Consider the following 25,288-nt stretch of genomic DNA (forward strand, 5'->3'; position numbering starts at 1 on the left):
AGACCTCCACAAGTCTGGTTCATCCTTGGGAGCCATTTCCAAACGCCTGAGGTACCACATTCATCTGTACAAACAATAGTACACAAGTATAAACACCATGGGAACACACAGCTGTCATACCGCTCAGGAAGGAGACACATTCTGTCTCCTAGAAATGAACATACTTTGGTGCGCAAAGTGCGAATCAATCCCAGAAAAACAGCAAAGGACCTTGTGAAGATGCTGGAGGAAACAGGTACAAAAGTATCTATATCCACAGTAAAATGAGTCCTATATCGACATGACCTGAAAGACCGCTCAGCAAGGAAGAAGCCACTGCTCCAGTTTGCAACTGCACATGGGGACAAAGATTGTACTTTTTGGAGAAATGTCCTCTGGTTTGATGAAACAAAAATATAACTGTTTGGCCATAATGACCATTGTTATGTTTGGAGGAAAAAGGGGGAGGCTTGCAAGCCGAAGAACCATCCTAACCGTGAAGAACGGGGGTGACAGCATCATGTTGTGGGGGTGGTTTGCTGCAGGAGGGACTGGTGCACTTCACAAAATAGATGACATCATGAGGAAAGAAAATGATGTGGATATATTGAAGCAACATCTCAAGACATCAGTCAGGAAGTTAAAGCGTGGTTGCAAATGGGTCTTCCAAATGGACAAGGACCCCAAGTATACTTCCAAAGTTGTGGCAAAATGGCTTAAGGACAACAAAGTCCAGGTATTGGAGTGGCCATCACAAAGCCCTGATCTCAATCCTATAGAAAATGTGTGGGCAGAACTGAAAAAGCGTGTGCGGGCAAGGAGGCCTACAGACCTGACTCAGTTACACCAGCTCTGTCAGGAGGAATGGGCCAAAATTCACCCAACTTATTGTGGGAAGCTTGTGGAAGGCTATCTGAAACGTTTGACCCAAGTTAAACAATTTAATGGCAATGCTACCAAATACCAATTGAGTTTTTGTAAACTTCTGACCCACTGGGAATGTGATGAAAGACATTAAAGCTGAAATAAATCATTCTCTCTGCTATTATTCTGACATTTAACATTCTTAAAATAAAGTGGTGATCCTAATTGACCTAAAACGAGGAATGTTTACTGGGATTAAATGTCATGAATTGTGAAAAACTGAGTTTAAATGTATTTGGCTAAGGTGTATGTACATTTCTGACTTCAACTGTTTCTCGTCAAGATATATTAGTGTTTTATTAGTCTTTGTATTTTTGTATTTTTGTATTTTACTAATGTTAGAATTTGTAGGGGTGTGAATTCTGAAAGTACTGTATAACATCTCCATTATTGTCCTATAACATCTTTCAATACTGGACCAAGGGAGTTTTCTGTCAGGGGAGTCGGCGAGCGTGAATGTATGTGGGTATCAACGTATCAGTGTTTGTCTATGTTACAGTTGGCATCGGCAGTGAACAGCTTGGCAATTAATTAACCATGACCAGAGAGGAATGGGGGAGGAGGGGTGAATTAAAGTTGGTGGCTGAGAGGAGTGCTGGGAGGAGTAGCAGTGGGGGAGGTATGAGGGCGGAGGGGGTGGAGAACAGACTGTAAATAAAGCCCCTATAGGAAGACGGTGGGGTGCTAAATGAAGCCACAGTCACAAATATTCACCACCTAGAATGCTGAGACAATTAGGCCACATTCACACCGCCAGACCCTGATACGTTCCCACCGGCAGACCCTGATACGTTCCCACCGCCAGACCCTGATACGTTCACACCGCCAGACCCTGATACGTACACCGCCAGACCCTGATACGTACACCGCCAGACCCTGATACATTCACACTGCCAGACCCTGATACGTTCCCACCGGCAGACCCTGATACGTTCCCACCGGCAGACCCTGATACGTTCCCACCGGCAGACCCTGATACGTTCACAACGCCAGACCCTGATACGTTCCCACCGGCAGACCCTGATACGTTCCCACCGCCAGACCCTGATACGTTCCCACCGCCAGACCCTGATACGTTCCCACCGCCAGACCCTGATACGTTCACAACGCCAGACCCTGATACGTTCACACCGTCAGACCCTGATACGTTCACACCGCCAGACCCTGATACGTTCACACCGCCAGACCCTGATACGTTCACACCGCCAGACCCTGATACATTCACACCGCCAGACCCTGATACATTCACACCGCCAGACCCTGATACGTTCCCACCGCCAGACCCTGATACGTTCCCACCGCCAGACCCTGATACGTTCCCACCGCCAGACCCTGATACGTTCACACCGCCAGACCCTGATACGTTCCCACCGCCAGACCCTGATACGTTCCCACCGCCAGACCCTGATACGTTCCCACCGCCAGACCCTGATACGTTCCCACCGCCAGACCCTGATACGTTCCCACCGCCAGACCCTGATACGTTCCCACCGTCAGACCCTGATACATTCACAACGCCAGACCCTGATACGTTCACACCGCCAGACCCTGACACTTTCACACTGCCAGACTCTGATACGTTCACACCGCCAGACCCTGACACATTCACACTGCCAGACCCTGATACATTCACACCGCCAGACCCTGACACATTCACACTGCCAGACCCTGATACGTTCACACCGCCAGACCCTGACACATTCACACCGCCAGACCCTGATACGTTCACACCGGCAGACCCTGATACGTTCACACCGCCAGACCCTGATACGTTCCCACCGCCAGACCCTGATACGTTCCCACCGCCAGACCCTGATACGTTCCCACTGCCAGACCCTGATACATTCACCATGCCAGACCCTGACACATTCACACCGGCAGACCCTGATACATTCACACTGCCAGACCCTGATACGTTCACACCGCCAGACCCTGACACTTTCACACTGCCAGACTCTGATACGTTCACACCGCCAGACCCTGACACATTCACACTGCCAGACCCTGATACATTCACACCGCCAGACCCTGACACATTCACACTGCCAGACCCTGATACGTTCACACCGCCAGACCCTGACACATTCACACTGCCAGACCCTGATACGTTCACACCGCCAGACCCTGATACGTTCACACCGGCAGACCCTGATACATTCACACCGCCAGACCCTGATACGTTCCCACCGCCAGACCCTGATACGTTCCCACCGCCAGACCCTGATACGTTCCCACTGCCAGACCCTGATACATTCACCATGCCAGACCCTGACACATTCACACCGGCAGACCCTGATACATTCACACTGCCAGACCCTGATACGTTCCCACCACCAGACCCTGATACATTCACAACGCCAGACCCTGATACGTTCACACCGGCAGACCCTGATACGTTCACAACGCCAGACCCTGATACGTTCACACCGTCAGACCCTGATACGTTCACACCGTCAGACCCTGATACGTTCACACCGCCAGACCCTGATACGTTCCCACCGCCAGACCCTGATACATTCACACCGCCAGACCCTGATACGTTCACACCGCCAGACCCTGATACGTACACACCGCCAGACCCTGATACGTTCCCACCGCCAGACCCTGATACGTTCACACCGCCAGACCCTGATACATTCACACCGCCAGACCCTGATACATTCACACTGCCAGACCCTGATACGTTCACACCGCCAGACCCTGATACGTTCCCACCGCCAGACCCTGATACGTTCCCACCGCCAGACCCTGATACGTTCCCACCGTCAGACCCTGATACATTCACAACGCCAGACCCTGATACGTTCACACCGCCAGACCCTGACACATTCACACTGCCAGACCCTGATATGTTCACACCGCCAGACCCTGACACATTCACACTGCCAGACCCTGATACATTCACACCGCCAGACCCTGACACATTCACACTGCCAGACCCTGATACGTTCACACCGCCAGACCCTGATACGTACACACCGCCAGACCCTGATACGTTCTGTCGTGTCTTTGGCTATGCCGGATTAAGTGATATGACATGCTATTCTATAAAATAATTGAGCTGATTGAGCTAATCATGTAAATGTAATTAACGTCGGGCACCACAAAATAATATTTATAGAGCTGTTATCTTCCGAATAAACTCTTAAAGACCTAGTAATATTTTACATCAATAGCAGTCAATATCAATCGTCATCTTAATTCAGTCTCATCTGAAAGTTGTAAATTCTTGGTTATCTGCACGAACCCTGGCTAACAATTTTATTCAGCAATACAAAATTGGGTTTAATTATTTATTTACTAAATACCTAACTAATCACACAGAATTACACATACACATAATTAAATCATAACTTGATTACAAATTACGTCATAAAGGAAAACGTCCCTAGCGGGCAGAACAGATATGACAGCTTGTTACACAGAGGAAAAGGGCTGGGTTTGAGTGAAAGAGCGGGAAGACTGAGGGACACAGGGAGAAGCTGTGCTAGCTTAAATACAGTATCTGATGCATTCTAAATTACCGCCCATTTGGAAAAGGAATATGCAATAAATATTTACTCTGAGCTGCGCTTCAGTAGGTTGGTGGTAGATGGAAGGCCGTGTTGCCAAACCGAGTCCTTTGAAGAATGTCTCTGGTTGTCAATTGAATACGTTGTAGTAACGTTGTTGGGTGATAGACGGGATACTCTGTCTGTTCCTTCCTAACCCTCGTTGCATCTGCTGTTGCTAACTCAACGGCTAGGAGGTATCACTTCTGTAGTGAATAAGAGTTCAAAGTTCATACCATTCGGAACCAAAGCTCACGCTGATGTTGGCTTCGTTCCGTAGTTATTATCTGAACCATTCTGACATAGGACCGTGGTCCTACATCCTCGGAAAAGGAGGTTATAATGTCGTCAAGGGCTTATATAGGAAGGGAGAGGAGGGCGTGTTTGAAAAGTTTTATAGCCCATGTCCCTTCACAGGGGCAGGCCACTGATTGAGCAGCCCTATCTTATGAAAACCCAAATCTCACATTTTAGAAGCTAAAATCACATTTCATCCCATCACGAATAATTTCATATCCAAACATTTAAATTGAACAACAATTCCATGTGAATCCGATAACTCTGATGTGTAGACTTTACTCTGTAAAGTGACATCATATTCATTAAGTACCACTGCATATGTTCAATTGTTCGGATTACCAGAATATAGTTCATTTCCCCCCACATTCTGATGTTCCCAGAATCTCTATGTTAACCAAGGGGTTTTGCAAATGTAACCTCAGTAGGGTAGAGAAAGGAAAAAGGGGGTAAGAGGTATTTATGACTGTCATAAACCTATCCCCCAGGCCAACGTCATGACAGTTCCCACCCCCAGACCCTGATACGTTCCCACCGCCAGACCCTGATGGCACACTCATTAAGTGTGTAAGAGAGAGTGTGTGTTTTGTGACTCAAGGAGTCGAGAGAAGGTGGACTACATAGCTACCACCATAGCGCTAGCCTAATGATCCTTCTACCCATCCAGTCATTTAAGATCAGTGGACACACACTGTGAGTGTGGGATAGATGGCCTCTTCTGGCTCAAACCTCCAGGACAAGAAAACGTGGTATATTGCATCGTGTCGACCGTGATAAAGATCAGTCAAGACCAATGTGAAGACATGAGGGAGAGTTGTGGATGGATGTGATCAGTGGCTCTCGAGAAACAAACGCATAAAGCCAGTAGAACATTTTCAAAAGATCTTAAAGCTTTGCACAGGTCAATGAAATATGGCTGAAGCCTAATGATGATTTACATAAGAGTTGGCACCATATACCCTCTAAAAGTTCTTAAAGGTCAATGGACACTATCTAACAAGGCCATACAAAAGCATGCATAAGACATAAAGTAAGAAACGTTTCAGAGTCTTGACACCCTGCTATCCTGCTTACATTCACATTTACATGTATGATGTCCAATTAAAGGTTTACCTTGGGTTTACTAAGAAGAGGGCTAGTTCCTGGTGGTGGTTGGCTCCAGCTCCCCCAGCCCTCCCAGAGCTGAGTCAGGAGTCTGAGGAGCCCGGCTGCGTGCTAGAGGACCAGCCCCTGGGGGGGGGGGCGGGACGATCAGCCACCTTTCATGTTGCTGCCATTGATTGGGCTTTGTTGAGGAGGAGAATTTATGTTTCTTATGAAGTCGGGGATACGAGGAATAGAATCCCCCATGGCTCCTTAGGGCACGAGCTACTAAGCCCTGATCTACAGTAGATACCGTGGTTTGTGTCCATTTGTCCGAGGTAAAAGATGACTGGCTGGGGTAGTGTGTGAGTGTGTTTCTACATGTTCATTACCTAAGGTAAGGGCATTGTATAGTGTACATAAATTGATTATTGTATACATCAGTCAAAGTGTTGGTGCGTGTGGGTGTGTGTGTCTGTGTATGCTTGTTTATGGCTGTGTGTTTGGCTGTGGTCTGCATCGCCAGTGTGTGTGTCTGTGTGTGTGTGTCTGTGTGTGTGTCTGTGTGTGCTTGTTTATGTCTGTGTGTTTGGCTGTGGTCTGCATCACCAGTGTGTGCCAAACCTTAAAGAATCACTCAGTGAGAGTGACTAAGGAAGGGAGATGTGAAGAAGACCAGGGGGAATGAAAATAGAGAAAATGTGCAGTTACACACACACATACACACACACGGTAAAACATCTGACCTGTACTGTGAGCAGAATGGGGGGAAAAATCCCCAAAATGTGCAATGAGTTATATAGAGAGGAAAGTAAGGAATAAGGGAAGTTTAAATGTACTTTAAACTTTTCCTAGTTTCATTTGACCCCTGAATACGCATTCTTAGTCTTTCTCCTCTGTTCTGCCACCATTCTCTTTTTCACACTGTTCCCTCTCTTATTTTCTTCTGTCCCTTATGTGTAGCACAGCTCTGATCTAACGTTGGTCCTGCCTCTCTATCTTTCTAACTTTCTCTCTTTCATTCAATCTGCCTCCCTCTCTTGCCAGCACACTCGCTCTCTCTCAGCGTTTTTAATTAAAATCTCTCTGCATCAAGGGATTCCGTTGTAGCTGTGATTTAAATGAGAGGGTGACATAAACCTAACATTACTGTCAGACTAAAGCAAATTCCATCAATTCATGTGAAATTTGCTGTACTGGCCGTTCTCCAATAGTGTCTGTTATATATATACTGCATATGATTTTTTTCCCTTACTATTCTTTTTTAAAACAAACTTGCCAAAGCAACTCTGTAATGAAATGTTACCACACACACTGCCTGCCTACTGTACCACCTTGCTGTGTGAAACAAAGCACTTTCCCCCCTCCTAGGCATTTTGCCCACCACCTTCCCCTCACCCACTGTGGACTCAGTCTTGGGTGGATGAGGTTGGGTCTTAATAAATCAGGATGTTACCACCGGCGCTAAGGCTAGTTTTTAATTAAAACTGTGAATCAGTCGAGCAGTATTATGAATTGTACTCTGCCACGAGTGAATAAAACATCACTTCTCTCCTACATTTCTTCTGAGAGTTGGGCGCGCTGTGCTGACAGTGTTATGAAAGAGTCTGGGGAGCTTAGTGCTTGCATAAAAATAATAACTCAATAGTGAGGCCCACAGCCATTAGGGTCAACACCATTATATTACACAAAACAGCTACAAGGGCTTTAGCGCTGCTGCTAGGCCAGAGTGACGTAGACGCACAGGTTTCACATCGTGACACTTTGATGATGTTTGAAGTTGTGTCAGTTGATGATACCAAAACACTTTCACACACAGCATGATTATTATGATGCTGATGATCAGGTACTCTTGTCCACTGGCTATTTTCAACACATGACTAATGTGAAACATTTGCTTTTCAAACACAAACAATTGCTCCATATATTTAGGGCCATTCATAAAAAGAGGTGAGCCGGGGAACTTATTCTCCACCTTTCCCCTTTGATGGGCAGAAATGAAATAAATACCACCTATGAAAATATTTATATGCAAAACTGTGTTTTTTGAATGCTCCTCTTGAAAGTATCACCAGGTTGAAGCGTAACAACTTGCCTACTTCAATGGCCCTTATTGCTAATTTATGACCTTTTGGTGTCTGTGAGTACAACTGACACCGTCCCAGAGAGAGCAGGGATGAGCCAGCAGATGGAAATTAGCCCCGTGGAGCATAGCAAATAGGAAGCGCTTCAGTCAGAGGATGACTAACTGCAATTCAATCTTACAGCTTTTCACAAGCAAACTTATGAATGCTAATTGTTTCATAATTGAAGGTGTTGGCGGACTCACTTCACTGACTGTGGTGATGCAAATGAAGCCCTCTGGCACTCGTAACTACTGCCACAGAAAACTCAGGCGGGTTTGACCTGGTGGGACTCACATCGCATTTATGAATTAATGCTCACAGGCCTCTAAGTTTGTACCGTCAATTTGCATATATTAATATACTATAGGTAAGCTGTTCCATTTGGTATGTAACTAAATTATATGAAAAGTTTTGTTCTTTACAGCTAGCTATGAATCATCAGCCTATATACTGTGTGGCAATACACTGCAATTACTCACCATTATTTAATTGATTTTCTTTTTCTAGATGATATCTTGATGAGGAGTACAGAAGGTACATTGTCAAAGATATTCTACTTTGTGTTTTGCTTCTGATTATTGTTTGATTTGGACTGAAATAGGTGCCGGTCCTCATTTTGGTTGCCGTTACTGTTTATATTTAGGTGCAGGAGCTCCGCGATACTTTTGAGCTAATATTCTGTAGGAGCAACAGGAGCACAAGCAGTAGAAAATAGGAGGTTCTGCCCAGGTCTCTTAGAACCGTACAACGAACACTCCAAACAAAGTGTGTTTGATTGAAATAGTATGATAGTTGTCACACAGGTACCATGTTGGAATGACAGCTCTGTATGTGGTGGTGCTGTTGATGGAGCTGAGGCTTACACTGCGGCGTGCCTCGTGGCTGAGTGCTGGGTGGGATTAAACACGGGACATCTATTGGGAAGAGCTGCTAGATGTTATTATCCTCGTGGGGAGTCTCATCATTGGCTGGGAGCGATGACGCACGCGGCCCTAGAAGACGGCTGGAGACAGGCATGACAGCCGTACGCCTGCAAGAAATAGTGATGATCATGCATAAAAACAACGGTGGAGAAGAGATACTACACTGGAATCCGAGTCTCCCGCGACTCCCACGAGGGTTTAAACATTCTGCCAAAACAGATGCTCCAGCGCTGAATTACACCCTTTAATAATGTAACCTCTCTCACACCTTTGCAAAGTGTCCGGGTTCTCCAAATACAATGTCCCATGAATTAATGCTTACAATTAATCAAAATCCCATTCATTAAAACGTTAAATGAATACTTGAAAATGAAATCCATCAGTCATTCACCTGAGTGGAGAACAAAGTAATGTATTACTATTTCACCATTATCTGAGATAGAAACGTGAGGAATTTGATACAGGTCAGTGTCCTAACTAGTTATTCAGTATAGTGTGTGATAGCTGCTGTTTACTGTACCAGAGCAATAACAGCAGCTATCATACACTATACTGAAGAATCCTGGTCACCATCCATCCAATCTGTAACCAAAGCAATATTACAGTCCAAGCCTCTTGAAAGTCAGTTAGGACACTGTATCTATGCAGTCAATAAGTGAACTAGTTAGGACACTATCTATGCAGTCAATAAGTGAACTAGTTAGGACACTATCTATGCAGTCAATAAGTGAACTAGTTAGGACACTATCTATGCAGTCAATAAGTGAACTAGTTAGGACACTGTATCTATGCAGTCAATAAGTGAACTAGTTAGGACACTATCTATGCAGTCAATAAGTGAACTAGTTAGGACACTATCTATGCAGTCAATAAGTGAACTAGTTAGGACACTGTATCTATGCAGTCAATAAGTGAACTAGTTAGGACACTATCTATGCAGTCAATAAGTGAACTAGTTAGGACACTATCTATGCAGTCAATAAGTGAACTAGTTAGGACACTGTATCTATGCAGTCAATAAGTGAACTAGTTAGGACACTGTATCTATGCAGTCAATAAGTGAACTAGTTAGGACACTGTATCTATGCAGTCAATAAGTGAACTAGTTAGGACACTGTGTCTCATGCACTCAATAAGTGAACTAGTTAGGACACTATCTATGCACTCTAAGTGAACTAGTTAGGACACTATCTATGCACTCAATAAGTGAACTAGTTAGGACACTGTATCTCATGCACTCAATAAGTGAACTAGTTAGGACACTATCTATGCACTCAATAAGTGAACTAGTTAGGACACTATCTATGCACTCAATAAGTGAACTATTTAGGACTATCTATGCCCTCAATAAGTGAACTATTTAGGACTATCTATGCACTCAATAAGTGAACTATTTAGGACTATCTATGCACTCAATAAGTGAACTAGTTAGGACACTATCTATGCACTCAATAAGTGAACTATTTAGGACTATCTATGCCCTCAATAAGTGAACTATTTAGGACTATCTATGCAGTCAATAAGTGAACTAGTTAGGACACTATCTATGCAGTCAATAAGTGAACTAGTTAGGACACTATCTATGCAGTCAATAAGTGAACTAGTTAGGACACTGTATCTATGCAGTCAATAAGTGAACTAGTTAGGACACTGTATCTATGCAGTCAATAAGTGAACTAGTTAGGACACTGTATCTATGCAGTCAATAAGTGAACTAGTTAGGACACTGTGTCTCATGCACTCAATAAGTGAACTAGTTAGGACACTATCTATGCACTCTAAGTGAACTAGTTAGGACACTATCTATGCACTCAATAAGTGAACTAGTTAGGACACTGTATCTCATGCACTCAATAAGTGAACTAGTTAGGACACTATCTATGCACTCAATAAGTGAACTAGTTAGGACACTATCTATGCACTCAATAAGTGAACTATTTAGGACTATCTATGCCCTCAATAAGTGAACTATTTAGGACTATCTATGCACTCAATAAGTGAACTATTTAGGACTATCTATGCACTCAATAAGTGAACTATTTAGGACTATCTATGCACTCAATAAGTGAACTATTTAGGACACTATCTATGCACTCAAAAGTGAACTATTTAGGACACTATCTATGCACTCAATAAGTGAACTATTTAGGACACTATCTATGCACTCAATAAGTGAACTATTTAGGACTATCTATGCACTCAATAAGTGAACTAGTTAGGACACTATCTATGCACTCAATAAGTGAACTAGTTACGACACTGTATCTATGCACTCAATAAGTGAACTAGTTAGGACACTGTATCTATGCAGTCAATAAGTGAACTAGTTAGGACACTATCTATGCACTCAATAAGTGAACTAGTTAGGACACTGTATCTATGCACTCAATAAGTGAACTAGTTAGGACACTGTATCTATGCAGTCAATAAGTGAACTAGTTAGGACACTGTATCTATGCAGTCAATAAGTGAACTAGTTAGGACACTGTGTCTCATGCACTCAATAAGTGAACTAGTTAGGACACTATCTATGCACTCAATAAGTGAACGAGTTAGGACACTATCTATGCACTCAATAAGTGAACTAGTTAGGACACTGTATCTCATGCACTCAATAAGTGAACTAGTTAGGACACTATCTATGCACTCAATAAGTGAACTAGTTAGGACACTGTATCTATGCACTCAATAAGTGAACTATTTAGGACTATCTATGCCCTCAATAAGTGAACTATTTAGGACTATCTATGCACTCAATAAGTGAACTATTTAGGACTATCTATGCACTCAATAAGTGAACTAGTTACGACACTGTATCTATGCACTCAATAAGTGAACTATTTAGGACACTATCTATGCACTCAATAAGTGAACTATTTAGGACACTATCTATGCACTCAATAAGTGAACTATTTAGGACTATCTATGCACTCAATAAGTGAACTATTTAGGACACTATCTATGCACTCAATAAGTGAACTGTTTAGGACACTATCTATGCACTCAATAAGTGAACTATTTAGGACACTATCTATGCACTCAATAAGTGAACTATTTAGGACTATCTATGCACTCAATAAGTGAACTATTTAGGACACTATCTATGCACTCAATAAGTGAACTATTTAGGACACTATCTATGCACTCAATAAGTGAACTATTTAGGACACTATCTATGCACTCAATAAGTGAACTATTTAGGACTATCTATGCACTCAATAAGTGAACTAGTTAGGACACTATCTATGCACTCAATAAGTGAACTAGTTACGACACTGTATCTATGCACTCAATAAGTGAACTAGTTAGGACACTGTATCTATGCAGTCAATAAGTGAACTAGTTAGGACACTATCTATGCACTCAATAAGTGAACTAGTTAGGACACTGTATCTATGCACTCAATAAGTGAACTAGTTAGGACACTGTATCTATGCAGTCAATAAGTGAACTAGTTAGGACACTGTATCTATGCAGTCAATAAGTGAACTAGTTAGGACACTGTGTCTCATGCACTCAATAAGTGAACTAGTTAGGACACTATCTATGCACTCAATAAGTGAACGAGTTAGGACACTATCTATGCACTCAATAAGTGAACTAGTTAGGACACTGTATCTCATGCACTCAATAAGTGAACTAGTTAGGACACTATCTATGCACTCAATAAGTGAACTAGTTAGGACACTGTATCTATGCACTCAATAAGTGAACTATTTAGGACTATCTATGCCCTCAATAAGTGAACTATTTAGGACTATCTATGCACTCAATAAGTGAACTATTTAGGACTATCTATGCACTCAATAAGTGAACTAGTTACGACACTGTATCTATGCACTCAATAAGTGAACTATTTAGGACACTATCTATGCACTCAATAAGTGAACTATTTAGGACACTATCTATGCACTCAATAAGTGAACTATTTAGGACTATCTATGCACTCAATAAGTGAACTATTTAGGACACTATCTATGCACTCAATAAGTGAACTATTTAGGACACTATCTATGCACTCAATAAGTGAACTATTTAGGACACTATCTATGCACTCAATAAGTGAACTATTTAGGACACTATCTATGCACTCAATAAGTGAACTATTTAGGACTATCTATGCACTCAATAAGTGAACTAGTTACGACACTGTATCTATGCAGTCAATAAGTGAACTAGTTACGACACTGTATCTATGCAGTCAATAAGTGAACTAGTTACGACACTGTATCTATGCAGTCAATAAGTGAACTAGTTACGACACTGTATCTATGCACTCAATAAGTGAACTAGTTACGACACTGTATCTATGCACTCAATAAGTGAACTAGTTACGACACTGTATCTATGCACTCAATAAGTGAACTAGTTATGACACTGTATCTATGCACTCAATAAGTGAACTTTTTTGAAGCCATAGTAGCCATTGGGAACAGAATAGAGTTGTCATCCTCAATTGTTAGTTTGTTGTACAGTAAGTCTTAGTATCACAAGTCTGGGATGTTTTGTCCCTTTGTCCCTTCGTCCTCTGGCTTTGCAGGGGTGTAAATGCAGACAAACATGGACACCACAGTACTGAACTGGATCAGGTTGTGCTCTTGCCTAAGCATATTTCAGGGTACCATTTTGATTCATTTGACTGTCCCCAAGAGCTGTTGGTTTTCACTCATGGGAGGCAGATTTTGAGCGGGTATCTATATCCCCATATCTTCCTTTAAGCAACTGCTGCAGCACCAAATTCAATTCAGACCATTTAAATCCCAGCACGCAAGAAAGACAAATGCAATATTTTCAAACTGTCTCTCTTTCACACACACACACACACACACACACACACACACACACACACACACACACACACACACACACACACAAAGGAAATATCCTGCACACCTACTAATCCAAAGGCAGGATCCTGGTTCCAAAAATAACAGCTTGGAATGAGATGGATGGAGGAGGACAGATTATTGCGGCTCTGGTCTGTGAAAAGCTGTCAATAAAACACATTTAAAGTGATTACCGGGCCGTTATTGGCACGGGGGTCACTCTGGTTTTCTCACTATTCCAAAAGGCAACACTTTGAAATCATACACACCTGTAAAGGATGTTTAAAATGGAAATAGGCCAACTGAAGTGGAATTGTTCACGTACACTGATAAGCATATGGTCAGGGAGGAGATGAACTTTTCTCCTCCAATCAGAAGAGTGGGTGTTAATAGAAATCTAAGAGTTATTACAGGACCAACTGCTTACCTTCATGGTTGTGTCAAAACACATTACACAACTTCAGGCATTGTTCAGTACTTTTCTCCTTCAAGACACTTGATATTCAGACAAGCCACGCATATTGGGTTTCTTCTCCATCTGAAAACAGATTAAGATACAAAACTTCATGGCTTCTTTAGTAGAAAATGTTTGGGTCTTTGACACAATTTCTCAGTACTGCAGTACAAGTTCCCGGGCAAAGATAGTGTATGAACACATGGGTCATAAACAGACGTCTTGTTGTCCTCCGCACTCTCCTAAATATCAAAGCAGACAATAAAAATGACATATTGTATTTGTTCTCCGTATTCATGCAAATATTCCGACTGTCAGGCCTGACACATAATGAGAAGAGAGATTGATTGGCACTCAACATCCTCTCTCTTGAAATAGACACCATTATACACTCAATGACTCTCGGTAAACATGTGAATGTATGCCTGGCTGTGTATGGTAATGAGGGGGCTGTGAGTGGCTGCTGCAGAACATCACGTCCAGACCTCAGGTTCAAATAGACCCGCCTCCTCCTCCCCAGCAGCCAGCTAAAGGCCATGCATGTACTTTTCCACTAGAGCCAACATAGTTCACTCCTCTCAGTGGTTTGGCCCTGTGTTCTAGGGGCCAGCTCATCCCCTCAGGGACCTGATAGTACATGCTGCTGTCACAGACAAACCTCACCTTTTAGATATAATACTGAGAGTCAATATTCCCCTGTATTGTATACTTTCACTTGTGTTGTGACTGTAGAAAGCAAATGCGCATTAATTATAAATGACAGCTTTTGATCGCTTCTCCGTGTTATGAATTTCCAGGAAACACAACAGCATGGCCCTGTGTGTGTGTGTGTGTGTGTGTGTGTGTGTGTGTGTGTGTGTGTGTGTGTGTGTGTGTGTGTGTGTGTGTGTGTGTGTGTGTGTGTGTGTGTGTGTGTGTGTGTGTGTGTGTGTGTGTGAGAGAGAGAGAGAGAGAGCACTGTGCTACTGTTATTTTGTGTGTACGGCTGTCTTTTGCCAGTGTGATGGCACTCCATTACAGTACCAGTCAAAGGTTTGGACACACCTACTCATTCAAGGGTTTTTCTTAATTTTTAAAACTATTTTCTACATTGTAGAATAATAGTAAAGACATCAAAACTATGAAATAACACATACTGTATGTAACCAAAAAAAGTGTTAAACAAATCAAAATATATTTTATATTTGAGATTCTTCAAAGTTGCCAACATTTTCCTTGGTGACAGCTTTGCACACTCTTGGCATTCTCTCAACCAGCCTCACGAGGTAGTCACTTGGAATGCATTTCAATAACAGGTGTGCCTTGTTGAAAGTTAATTTGTGGAATTTCTTCCCTTCTTAATGCATTTGAGCCAATCAGTTGTGTTGTGACAATGTAGGGGTGTTATACAGAAGACAGCCCTATTTAGTAAAAGACCAAGTCCATATTATGGCAAGAACAGTTCAACTCAATATGAACTGTTCAGAGGAGACTGCATGAATCAGGCCTTCATGGTCGTATTGCTGCAAAGAAACCACTACTAAAGGACACCAATAACAAGAAGAGACTTGCTTGTGCCAAGAAACACGAGTAATGGATATTAGACAGGTGGAAATCTGTCCTTTGGTCTGATGAGTCCAAATTTGAGATTTTGGGTTCCCAACCACCGTGTCTTTGTGAGACGCAGATTAGGTGAAATGATGATCTCCGCATGTGTGGTTTCCAACGTGAAGCATGGAGGAGGAGGTGGGATGGTGTGATGGTGTTTTGCAGGTGACACTGTCTGTGATTTATTTAGAATTAAAGGCACACTTAACCAGCATGGCTACCACAGCATTCTACAGCGATACACCATTCCATCTGGTTTGGGCTTAGTGGGACTATCATTTGTTTTTCAACAGGACAATGACCCAAAACACACCTCCAGGCTGTGTAAGTGCTATTTGACCAAGAAGGAGAGTGATGGAGTGCTGCATCAGATGACCTGGCCTCCACAATCACCCGAAATCAACCCAATTGAGATGGTTTGGGATGAGTTGGACTGCAGAGTGACGGAAAGGCAGCCAACAAGTGCTCAGCATATGTGGGAACTCCTTCAAGACTGTTGGAAAAGCATTCCTCATGAAGCTCGTTGAGAGAATGCCAAGAGCGTGCAAAGCTGTCATCAAGGCAAAGGGTGGCTACTTTGAAGAATCTAAAATCTAAAATAGATTTGGATTTTTTTTTAAACACTTTTTTGGTTACTACATGATTCCATGTGTGTTATTTCATAGTTTTGATGTCTTCACTATTATTGTACAATGTAGAAAATAGTAAATATAGAATAACCCTTGAATGAGTAGGTGTGTCCAAACTTTTGACTGGTACTCTATGTCAGTGCGTAAGCGTGAGTGCCCGTCTAATATCTGGGTTATTTTGACAAGGCTCGCCACCACCACCCCGGCCCTGTGCTAGTTGTAGTTGTGTGATTTATGGCTGACGAAGGCGTCCAATTACAGAGCCATAATATCCACGTCATGCCTCATATCCTAACAGTGTCTCTACATCAGTTGAGCCATGTTAGCCCAAGCTTTCATTAATGACAATTACACTTTTGATAGTCCATTTATTCCCACTTATTACTTGGGGTTATTCAGGGAGGTAACCACCAGTAGCAGTCGGCAGACATTCCTAATTAGTCAGTCGTTTGGATTCAGTGTTGGGTGGGGTTCTAGTTGCATGGGCCGAGCGCTGCAGAGTTTAGCCCCTAGGCAGGCATCAGTGTGGGAGCCTATCTAGGGGTCCATCGGTGTGTAATAGATATGGCAGTGTGCTTTGGTGCGTTAAATAAACCAAATGGTGCGTGAGACATGTCTTCAGGGCTTGCTGTGCGGTCTTCTCTTAGACTTCTCACTCTATTATGTGATCAACTTTTTTCTGCTTTAAGTGCCGTTCTGGGAATTCTAGAACTTCATGGGTTCATCATCTGAATGGACATTGTGTATAGAGTAAATGTGTAATATGTGCCTTTGTTGGTGTGTAAAATGTGTCTATGTTAATTTGCCCGTGAAAACAATCAGTGTGTAAAATGGACCCATTGCAAGGGTGCATTGATTGCTTATCAGAGTTTGCGATATGCCAGGGCACATCAATGTGTGGGAATGGGCTGTGTGTGTGTGTGTGTGTGTGTGCGTGTGCGTGTGCGTGTGTGTGGGTGTGTGTGTGCGTATATATCTCTGTGTCCATCAACAGTGTGTGGAGAGGCCTATGCTAATTGTTGCCATGGAAACTGAGTGCTGCTAGAGAAGTACAGATTCAAAGGAAGCATCACCCCCTCTCTCTTTCTTCCTTTTCCACCCCCTCTCTCTCCCATCCCTCTTTCTTTTCTCAGTCTATCTGCTGCCATTCCCCTCATTCTTTCTCTCAGTCTCCTCTTCCCTCTCATTGCTTTCCATCAAGGCCCACTCCAGCTGCCTATCCTCCCTCTCTTACTCTTTCTCACACCTCCTCCATTCTCTCTCCACAAATCTCTTTCTCTGTCTCTTGGTGTCCCTCCACCTCCTCATATGCCTTACTTTTAGCAGATTGTCTGTAATCCTATTCTCTCTCTTCCTCTGTCGCTCTTCTCTGTCACTCCCTCCCTCCCCTGCTCCCTCTCCCTCTCTCTTTAGAGGAGTGTACAATTGGCAATTAACACAGGGACCTGTAATTAGTGCTGACGAACCTCCAGCAATTAGTTATCCTAAAGAAGTATTTTTGTCATCTCTACACACCTCCCCCTTCCATCCCCCAGCCTCTCAATCTCTCCTCTCTCTTTCCCTCTATCTTGCTCACTGTCTCGTTCCTATAGGGTTTGTTTGTTCAGGATTTTTCTTTTTACTCCCTCTGCCTTTTAAACTTTTGCTTTTGTTCCACGGTGAGTGTGCACACACACACACACACACACACACACACACACACACACACACACACACACACACACACACACTCCACGGTGCACACACACACACACTCCACGGTGCACACACACACACACACTCCACGGTGCACACACACACACACACTCCACGGTGCACACACACACACACACTCCACGGTGCACACACACACACACACTCCACACTCCCACGGTGCACACACACACACACACTCCACGGTGCACACACACACACTCCACGGTGCACACACACACACACACTCCACGGTGCTTACACACATACACAAACACGCACATGCACGCACACACACACTCCATGGTGCACACACACACGCACACACTCACACGCTATTACAACCACCTCCACAATATTTAGGAGCTGCTGATATGCACACTCACATACCCACAAATATCATACCCCCACCCCCCATAAATGTTAAACTCCCTTGTTATTGTAATAGTGATAGGTTAGAATGTCTTGGGGGTATGATATTTGTGCGTCTGTAACTTTCTCACTCACCATTATTCATGATTCATTTAGAATTATCTGTAATCATGGTAGCATTCACATCAATGTAGAAATGTTTAGAAACATATTCTATTCTTATTTATAATTAAAGTGACTCCAAAATGACACAAACTATTTACAATTAATCTCTATTGGGCAAAAAATTGTCTGAAACACAACCAAAACAAACTTTGTAGAGTCACGAGCTCTACATTGATGTGAATGCTACCATGATTACGGATAATCCTAAATTAATCATGAATAATGGTGAGTGAGAAAGTTACAGACGCACAAATATCATACCCCCAAGACATTCTAACCTATCACCATTACAATCATTTTGCTCCCTAAAAGGGGGGGACTATATACAAAAAGTGTTGTAATTTGGAAACGAATCACCCGATATAGATGAAAATACCCTCAAATTAAAGCCTCATCACAATTGTATCATTTCAAATCCAAAGTGCTGGAGTACAGAGCCAAAACAACAATAAAATGTCCCAATACTTTTGGAGCTCACTGTATAGTTTTTCAAATAGGATATGTTTAACTACTTATTCTTCTCACTTTGTGTCATTCTCTCTCTCTTCTTCCATCCCTCAAGCCCCCCCTCTTCATCACTGTTAATGAAGGTCTATGAAAAAGATACAGTATGTGGTCATTCACGTAAAGTGTTGGAGAGAGGTGGATGGAGGGATGGAGAGTAAATGAGTGTTGGGATAAAATAGGATAGAAGAGAGGAGGAGGGGTGAAGATGCGGGGGGGGTATTGAGACTTGTTATTCGCTCGGGGCATTCATCACTCCCTCCCTCAGAATCTGTCCATCTTTCTGTCTGTATATCAGGGAGCCACTGTTCACTCATCACATCAAGCCAGTTCCTCAGTCATCATGTACCCCCCCCCCCTCTCTCTCTCTCTGTCTCTGTCTGCTTCTTTCTCATCCTATCTCTCCCTCTCTCCTTTGCATTTCCCTCTTCCCTCCTCCTCTTGCCTTCTCTCTTTCCTCTCCTCCCTCCCTGTCAGGGATTCAGCCACCCATCCATTTGGAGAGTTTATGTCATCCATAATAAAGACCATTATCCTGCTTGAAAACACCCCTCCTGAAATATTGATCAGTATGAGTGTATGTATACCTTGTATCCATGTGTGTGTGTCTGTTTATGCACTATTGAAGTACTGTATGTCATATACAACCAGTCCTAGCTAGGTTTCCATCCAACTGGCGACAGATTTTCATGCGAATATAAAACAAATCAGCATAAAGAAACCAGTGTTGTTTCCAGTGAAATGTACTTTTCGCTTAAGTTTTCCTTTACCGAATAAAAACCTGAAGTTCAATGTGTTTCTAATGCATTTTCAACTCTACTAATATTTTTGTCACAAAAACGGTTGTATTAAGTAGAAAATGTGCCTACTCTGGTCTTGGCACATGCACTCTAGCCAACAGCTCACAGTTACAGTGAGGTCAGTCTACATGATGAGAATACTATGGATAAACACCAGTCTAGCCAACAGCTCCCAGATACAGAGAGGCCAGTCTACATGATGAGTTTATTATGGATAAACAGCAGTCTAGCCATCAGCTCCCAGATACATAGAGGCCAGTCTACATGATGAGAATACTATGGATAAACAGCAGTCTAGCCAACAGCTCCCAGATACAGTGAGGCCAGTCTACATGATGAGTTTACTATGGATAAACAGCAGTCTAGCCTACAGCTCCCAGATACAGAGAGGCCAGTCTACATGATGAGTTTACTATGGATAAACAGCAGTCTAGCCAACAGCTCCCAGTTACAGTGAGGTCAGTCTACATGATGAGAATACTATGGATAAACAGCAGTCTAGCCAATAGCTCACAGATACAGTGAGGCCAGTCTACATGATGAGTTTATTATGGATAAACAGCAGTCTAGCCATCAGCTCCCAGATACATAGAGGCCAGTCTACATGATGAGAATACTATGGATAAACAGCAGTCTAGCCAACAGCTCCCAGATACAGTGAGGCCAGTCTACATGATGAGAATACTATGGATAAACAGCAGTCTAGCCAACAGCTCCCAGATACAGTGAGGCCAGTCTACATGATGAGTTTATTATGGATAAACAGCAGTCTAGCCAACAGCTCCCAGATACAGTGAGGCCAGTCTACATGATGAGAATACTATGGATAAACAGCAGTCTAGCCAACAGCTCCCAGATACAGTGAGGCCAGTCTACATGATGAGAATACTATGGATAAACAGCAGTCTAGCCAACAGCTCCCAGATACAGTGAGGCCAGTCTACATGATGAGAATACTATGGATAAACAGCAGTCTAGCCAACAGCTCCCAGATACAGTGAGGCCAGTCTACATGATGAGAATACTATGGATAAACAGCAGTCTAGCCAACAGCTCCCAGATACAGTGAGGCCAGTCTACATGATGAGAATACTATGGATAAACAGCAGTCTAGCCAACAGCTCCCAGATACAGAGAGGCCAGTCTACATGATGAGTTTACTATGGATAAACAGCAGTCTAGCCAACAGCTCCCAGTTACAGTGAGGTCAGTCTACATGATGAGAATACTATGGATAAACAGCAGTCTAGCCAATAGCTCACAGATACAGTGAGGCCAGTCTACATGATGAGTTTACTATGGATAAACAGCAGTCTAGCCATCAGCTCCCAGATACATAGAGGCCAGTCTACATGATGAGAATACTATGGATAAACAGCAGTCTAGCCAACAGCTCCCAGATACAGTGAGGCCAGTCTACATGATGAGTTTACTATGGATAAACAGCAGTCTAGCCATCAGCTCCCAGATACATAGAGGCCAGTCTACATGATGAGAATACTATGGATAAACAGCAGTCTAGCCAACAGCTCCCAGATACAGTGAGGCCAGTCTACATGATGAGAATACTATGGATAAACAGCAGTCTAGCCAACAGCTCCCAGATACAGTGAGGCCAGTCTACATGATGAGTTTATTATGGATAAACACCAGTCAAGCATCAATCATCATGTCACCAGAATAAGACCCTCAATATTTATTGGAAAGGAGCATCAAGATCACCATGCACTTTCACCACCCTGTGAAGTTCATAATTTATTTCATCTGTAGCCTAATAAACTGCATGGTTTCCCGAGTCATAGTGGGAGAACCACACACCATATCTCTCCAAGGTTATTCTATGGTTATTCTATCAATATTTGCGCATAAAGGCGTTTCCACCACCATTTCTCGCATAATACATTTTTCCAATGAATAAAAAAACATGTCGAACAAAAAAAGATCTGTCAGCATTTATAAAAATATACCGAAATCTCCTGTTCCCATCACAGCTGTAGTGATTTTTTAAATATGGTATGACTTTACTCGCATAAAAACTGTAGATAGAAACATGGTTAGTGATACACTGATTCATGTTATAGGCTCTTGTCAATCCACTTAAGTCAATCAATGTCTATGGGCCACATTGACCTCTCTCTCTCTCTCTCTCTCTCTCTCTCTCTCTCCCTCCCTCCCTCCCTCCCTCCCTCTCCCCATCCCTCCCCCCATCCCTCCCTCCCTCCCCACCCCCCAGGTATTACATTCCCACTCCTCGATTATGCCTGTCTGCGGCTGCCACAGCGCCTCCCACCCTCAGGAAAGGCGAGCGTCCCCCACAATACTGCCCCCCCAGGAGGTGAGACGTCCTCCCCGGCGCCTTGCGGCCCTCTCCTCCCTCTCCCTGTCCCTCCTGGGCCTCCTGATGTGCCTGTTCCACCTGCCCCCCGCCTGTCACTCTCGCAGAGACAAGGGCGGGGGCGTGGCCCACTACATCCCCATGGCCCAGCCCCCCCACCACCAGGTTCTGCCCAAGCTGGTTCAGGGCCTCAGCATCGCTGTGGTGCTGGTGGGAAACTCTAGCGAGGTGGCGTTGGCGGGCGCCCGGGAGAAGGACGACTTCCTGCACATGCCGCTGGCGCCCAACGTGGAAGTGCTCACCATGAACGAGACGGACCCCAAGAGCATCATCAAGAGCATCTGTGACCTGATGACAGAGCACTGGCTACAGGGCGTGGTGTTCGGGGACGACACAGATCAGGAGGCCATAGCCCAGATCCTGGACTTCATCTCTGCACAGACACACATCCCCATCCTGGGGGTCCGCGGTGGCTCCTCCATGATCATGGCTGCCAAGGTACAGTGTGTGTGTTTCTATGTGTACTGTGTGTGAGAGAGAGGGTGATCGAGAAAAGAAAAAAGTATGAGCAATGTTTTTATCTGTTAGTGTTGATCCTCTGTATTTCATTGTTGTCTTGAACAATGATCTGTCGTTACCACTATCAGATCAATGCTGGTTCATTCATGGTAAAACAGATGCAGAGGTTTGACAGAGAGCAAGAGGGGTTGTTTCCTTTGAAGAAAACTGGAAAGCGTGGGGAAGTTGGAGACAGGATCAGCGTGGTGCGATATGAGGGAACAGGAAGACAGGGAGAGAAGACGTGCATAGAGAAAGAAAAGAATAACTCAAGTAGACTGACATGAGCTGAGAGAGAGAGCAAGAGAGAGAGAGAGAGCGAGAGAGAGAGAGAGAGAGAGAGAGAGAGAGAGAGAGAAAGAGAGAGAGAGAGATAGAGAGAGTGAGAGAGAGAGATAGAGAGAGTGAGAGAGAGAGAGAGAGAGAGAGAGGGAGAGAGAGGAAGCTGTACTGTCACCAGACATACAGTGTTACCTCGGCATGACAGAGTTCCACTAGATCCCTCTATGGCTCATCCCTATGATATTTTCTCCCCCACCCCTTTCATTCTATTCACTTTAACCATGTCTAATGGGATGAAGCAATCTGGTCCTGCTTTATCTTAGCCGGCTGTGATCCGCGTTTGGACCGTGCTGCTGGACTGGACAATTTTTTTCTGCAGAATAATCAACTTTTATTCAGCCTGAACAAACACAGCTGTACAAAATGGGCTCCCAGAAACTCCTAGAATTTCAAACAGCCTCCAAAAAAAAGCTGCCCGGAATGAGGCCGTCCGCTGGGCATTCCAACTGACGTCACGCGCTTTCAGCACAACGGCTTTCCATTGTGGATAAAGCATTAACTCTGCTCACCCTTCCACGTTTGACCCTGCTTCAACAGGGTCCACCAGCAAACATGACCCACTAGGGCCTCCAGCCAGCCATTCATCCCCCTATATCCCCATTACACTATGGAGGATAGCATTGGGCAGTCAAATGACATTTACCCCACACATCTCTATCGACAGGTACGACATCCACTGACCCTGCCCGTTGTGCCACGGCCATACATACGTGTCACTGACCCCATAGTATATCCTACACACATAGATATATTGATGATACACACCACCCGCCCGTGTTAAACATGGAAACATGATGCATTTTATTGTTCATAAAGAGGTGTACAGGGTATGCATGCAGACTGAAGGTGTAATTCATTAACTGCACATGCCATCCATGCGCCAGGATCCCAGGCTTGTGCCGCTGCGGCTAAGTGGATTTCCCAGGCCGGAAGCCAACACAGGGCCCAGGAGAGAGAAATGGAGCCACATCCAAGGCCATGCTAGTCTCCGTCTCCAAACGGATTTGTGTGTCTGTTGTTTAATGGGCTGAAACAATGTTGGTTGAGAATATGGTAGAATAAGAGCAGGAGAAGGAGAGGGATGGTGAAAGAACAGCCTCTCCTCCTGAGAGGGAATCTTGGGGGAAAGAAGGACAGCAGGTGTGTGGAGAGGACGGCGCTACAGAAGCTAGCTGCTGGAAACGTGGCAGACAGATTGAGACAGCAGCACAGATTGGAGGCGTGAAGGAGCAAGGAGAGGCCCCGTAGCTGGGAAGAGAAAAGAGAGAGAGAGACATGGAGTGATGAAGGTAAAATCAAAGGTTGAAGCAGAGAGCTTGAGAAAAAGTGGTGTAAGGCTTTGGGGAACTAGACTGAACAAAAATATAAACGCAACATTCAGCAATTTTTATGATTTTACTGAGTTACAGTTCATATAAGTAAATCTGTCAATTTAGGCTCTAATCTATGGATTTCACATGACAGGGCAGGGGCGCAGCCATCGGTGGGCCTGGGAGGGCATAGGCCCACCCACTTGGGAGACTGGCCCACACACTGGGGGGCCAGGCACAGCCAATCAGAATGAGTTTTCCCTCACAGAAGGGCTTTATTATAGACAGAAATACTCCTTAATTTCCTCAGCTGTCCGGGTGTCTGGTCTCAGATGATCCTGCAGGCGAAGAAGCCGGATGTGGAGGTCCTGGGCTGACGTGGTTACACCTGGTCTGCAGTTGTGAGGCCGGTGGGGCGTACTATCAAATTCTCTAAAACGGCGTTGGAGTCGGGCTTATGGTAGAGAAATTAGCATTCAAACGCTCCCTCAGAACTTGAGTCATCTTTGGCATTGTGTTGTGTGACAAACCTGCTAATTTTTCTTGATATGTTACAACCTTTCAGGTGGATGTACTATCTCGGCAAAGGAGAAATGCTCACTAACAGGGATGTAAACAAATTTGTCCCCAAAATTTGAGGTAAATAAGCTTTTTGCACATATGGAACATTTCAGGGATCTTTTACTTCAGCTCATGAAACATGGGACCAACACTTTACATGTTGCGTTTATATTTCTGTTAAGTATAATAAGCTTTGGAGAATTGACAGAGCAAGATGAGGGAAAGGGAAATGTAAAAGAAGGTGTTTATATCTCTCTCTCTCTCTCTCTC

At 43.9% G+C, this 25,288-nt stretch overlaps 1 protein-coding gene across 1 annotated transcript in view; it reads left to right on the top strand.

The window, feature by feature from the left end:
• LOC116375878 (glutamate receptor ionotropic, NMDA 2B) overlaps positions 1-23,155 on the top strand; it is a 44,128-nt gene extending 20,973 nt beyond the window's left edge. The window contains exon 3 of the mRNA XM_031834348.1: positions 22,146-23,155. Within this exon, the coding sequence (XP_031690208.1) occupies positions 22,146-22,781 (636 nt within the window). The 3' untranslated portion in view covers positions 22,782-23,155. The remainder of the gene's footprint in view (positions 1-22,145) is intronic.
• Positions 23,156-25,288: the final 2,133 nt, after the last annotated feature.

Source organism: Oncorhynchus kisutch, linkage group LG10 (assembly GCF_002021735.2).
Source record: "Oncorhynchus kisutch isolate 150728-3 linkage group LG10, Okis_V2, whole genome shotgun sequence".
NCBI lineage: Eukaryota > Metazoa > Chordata > Actinopteri > Salmoniformes > Salmonidae > Oncorhynchus > Oncorhynchus kisutch.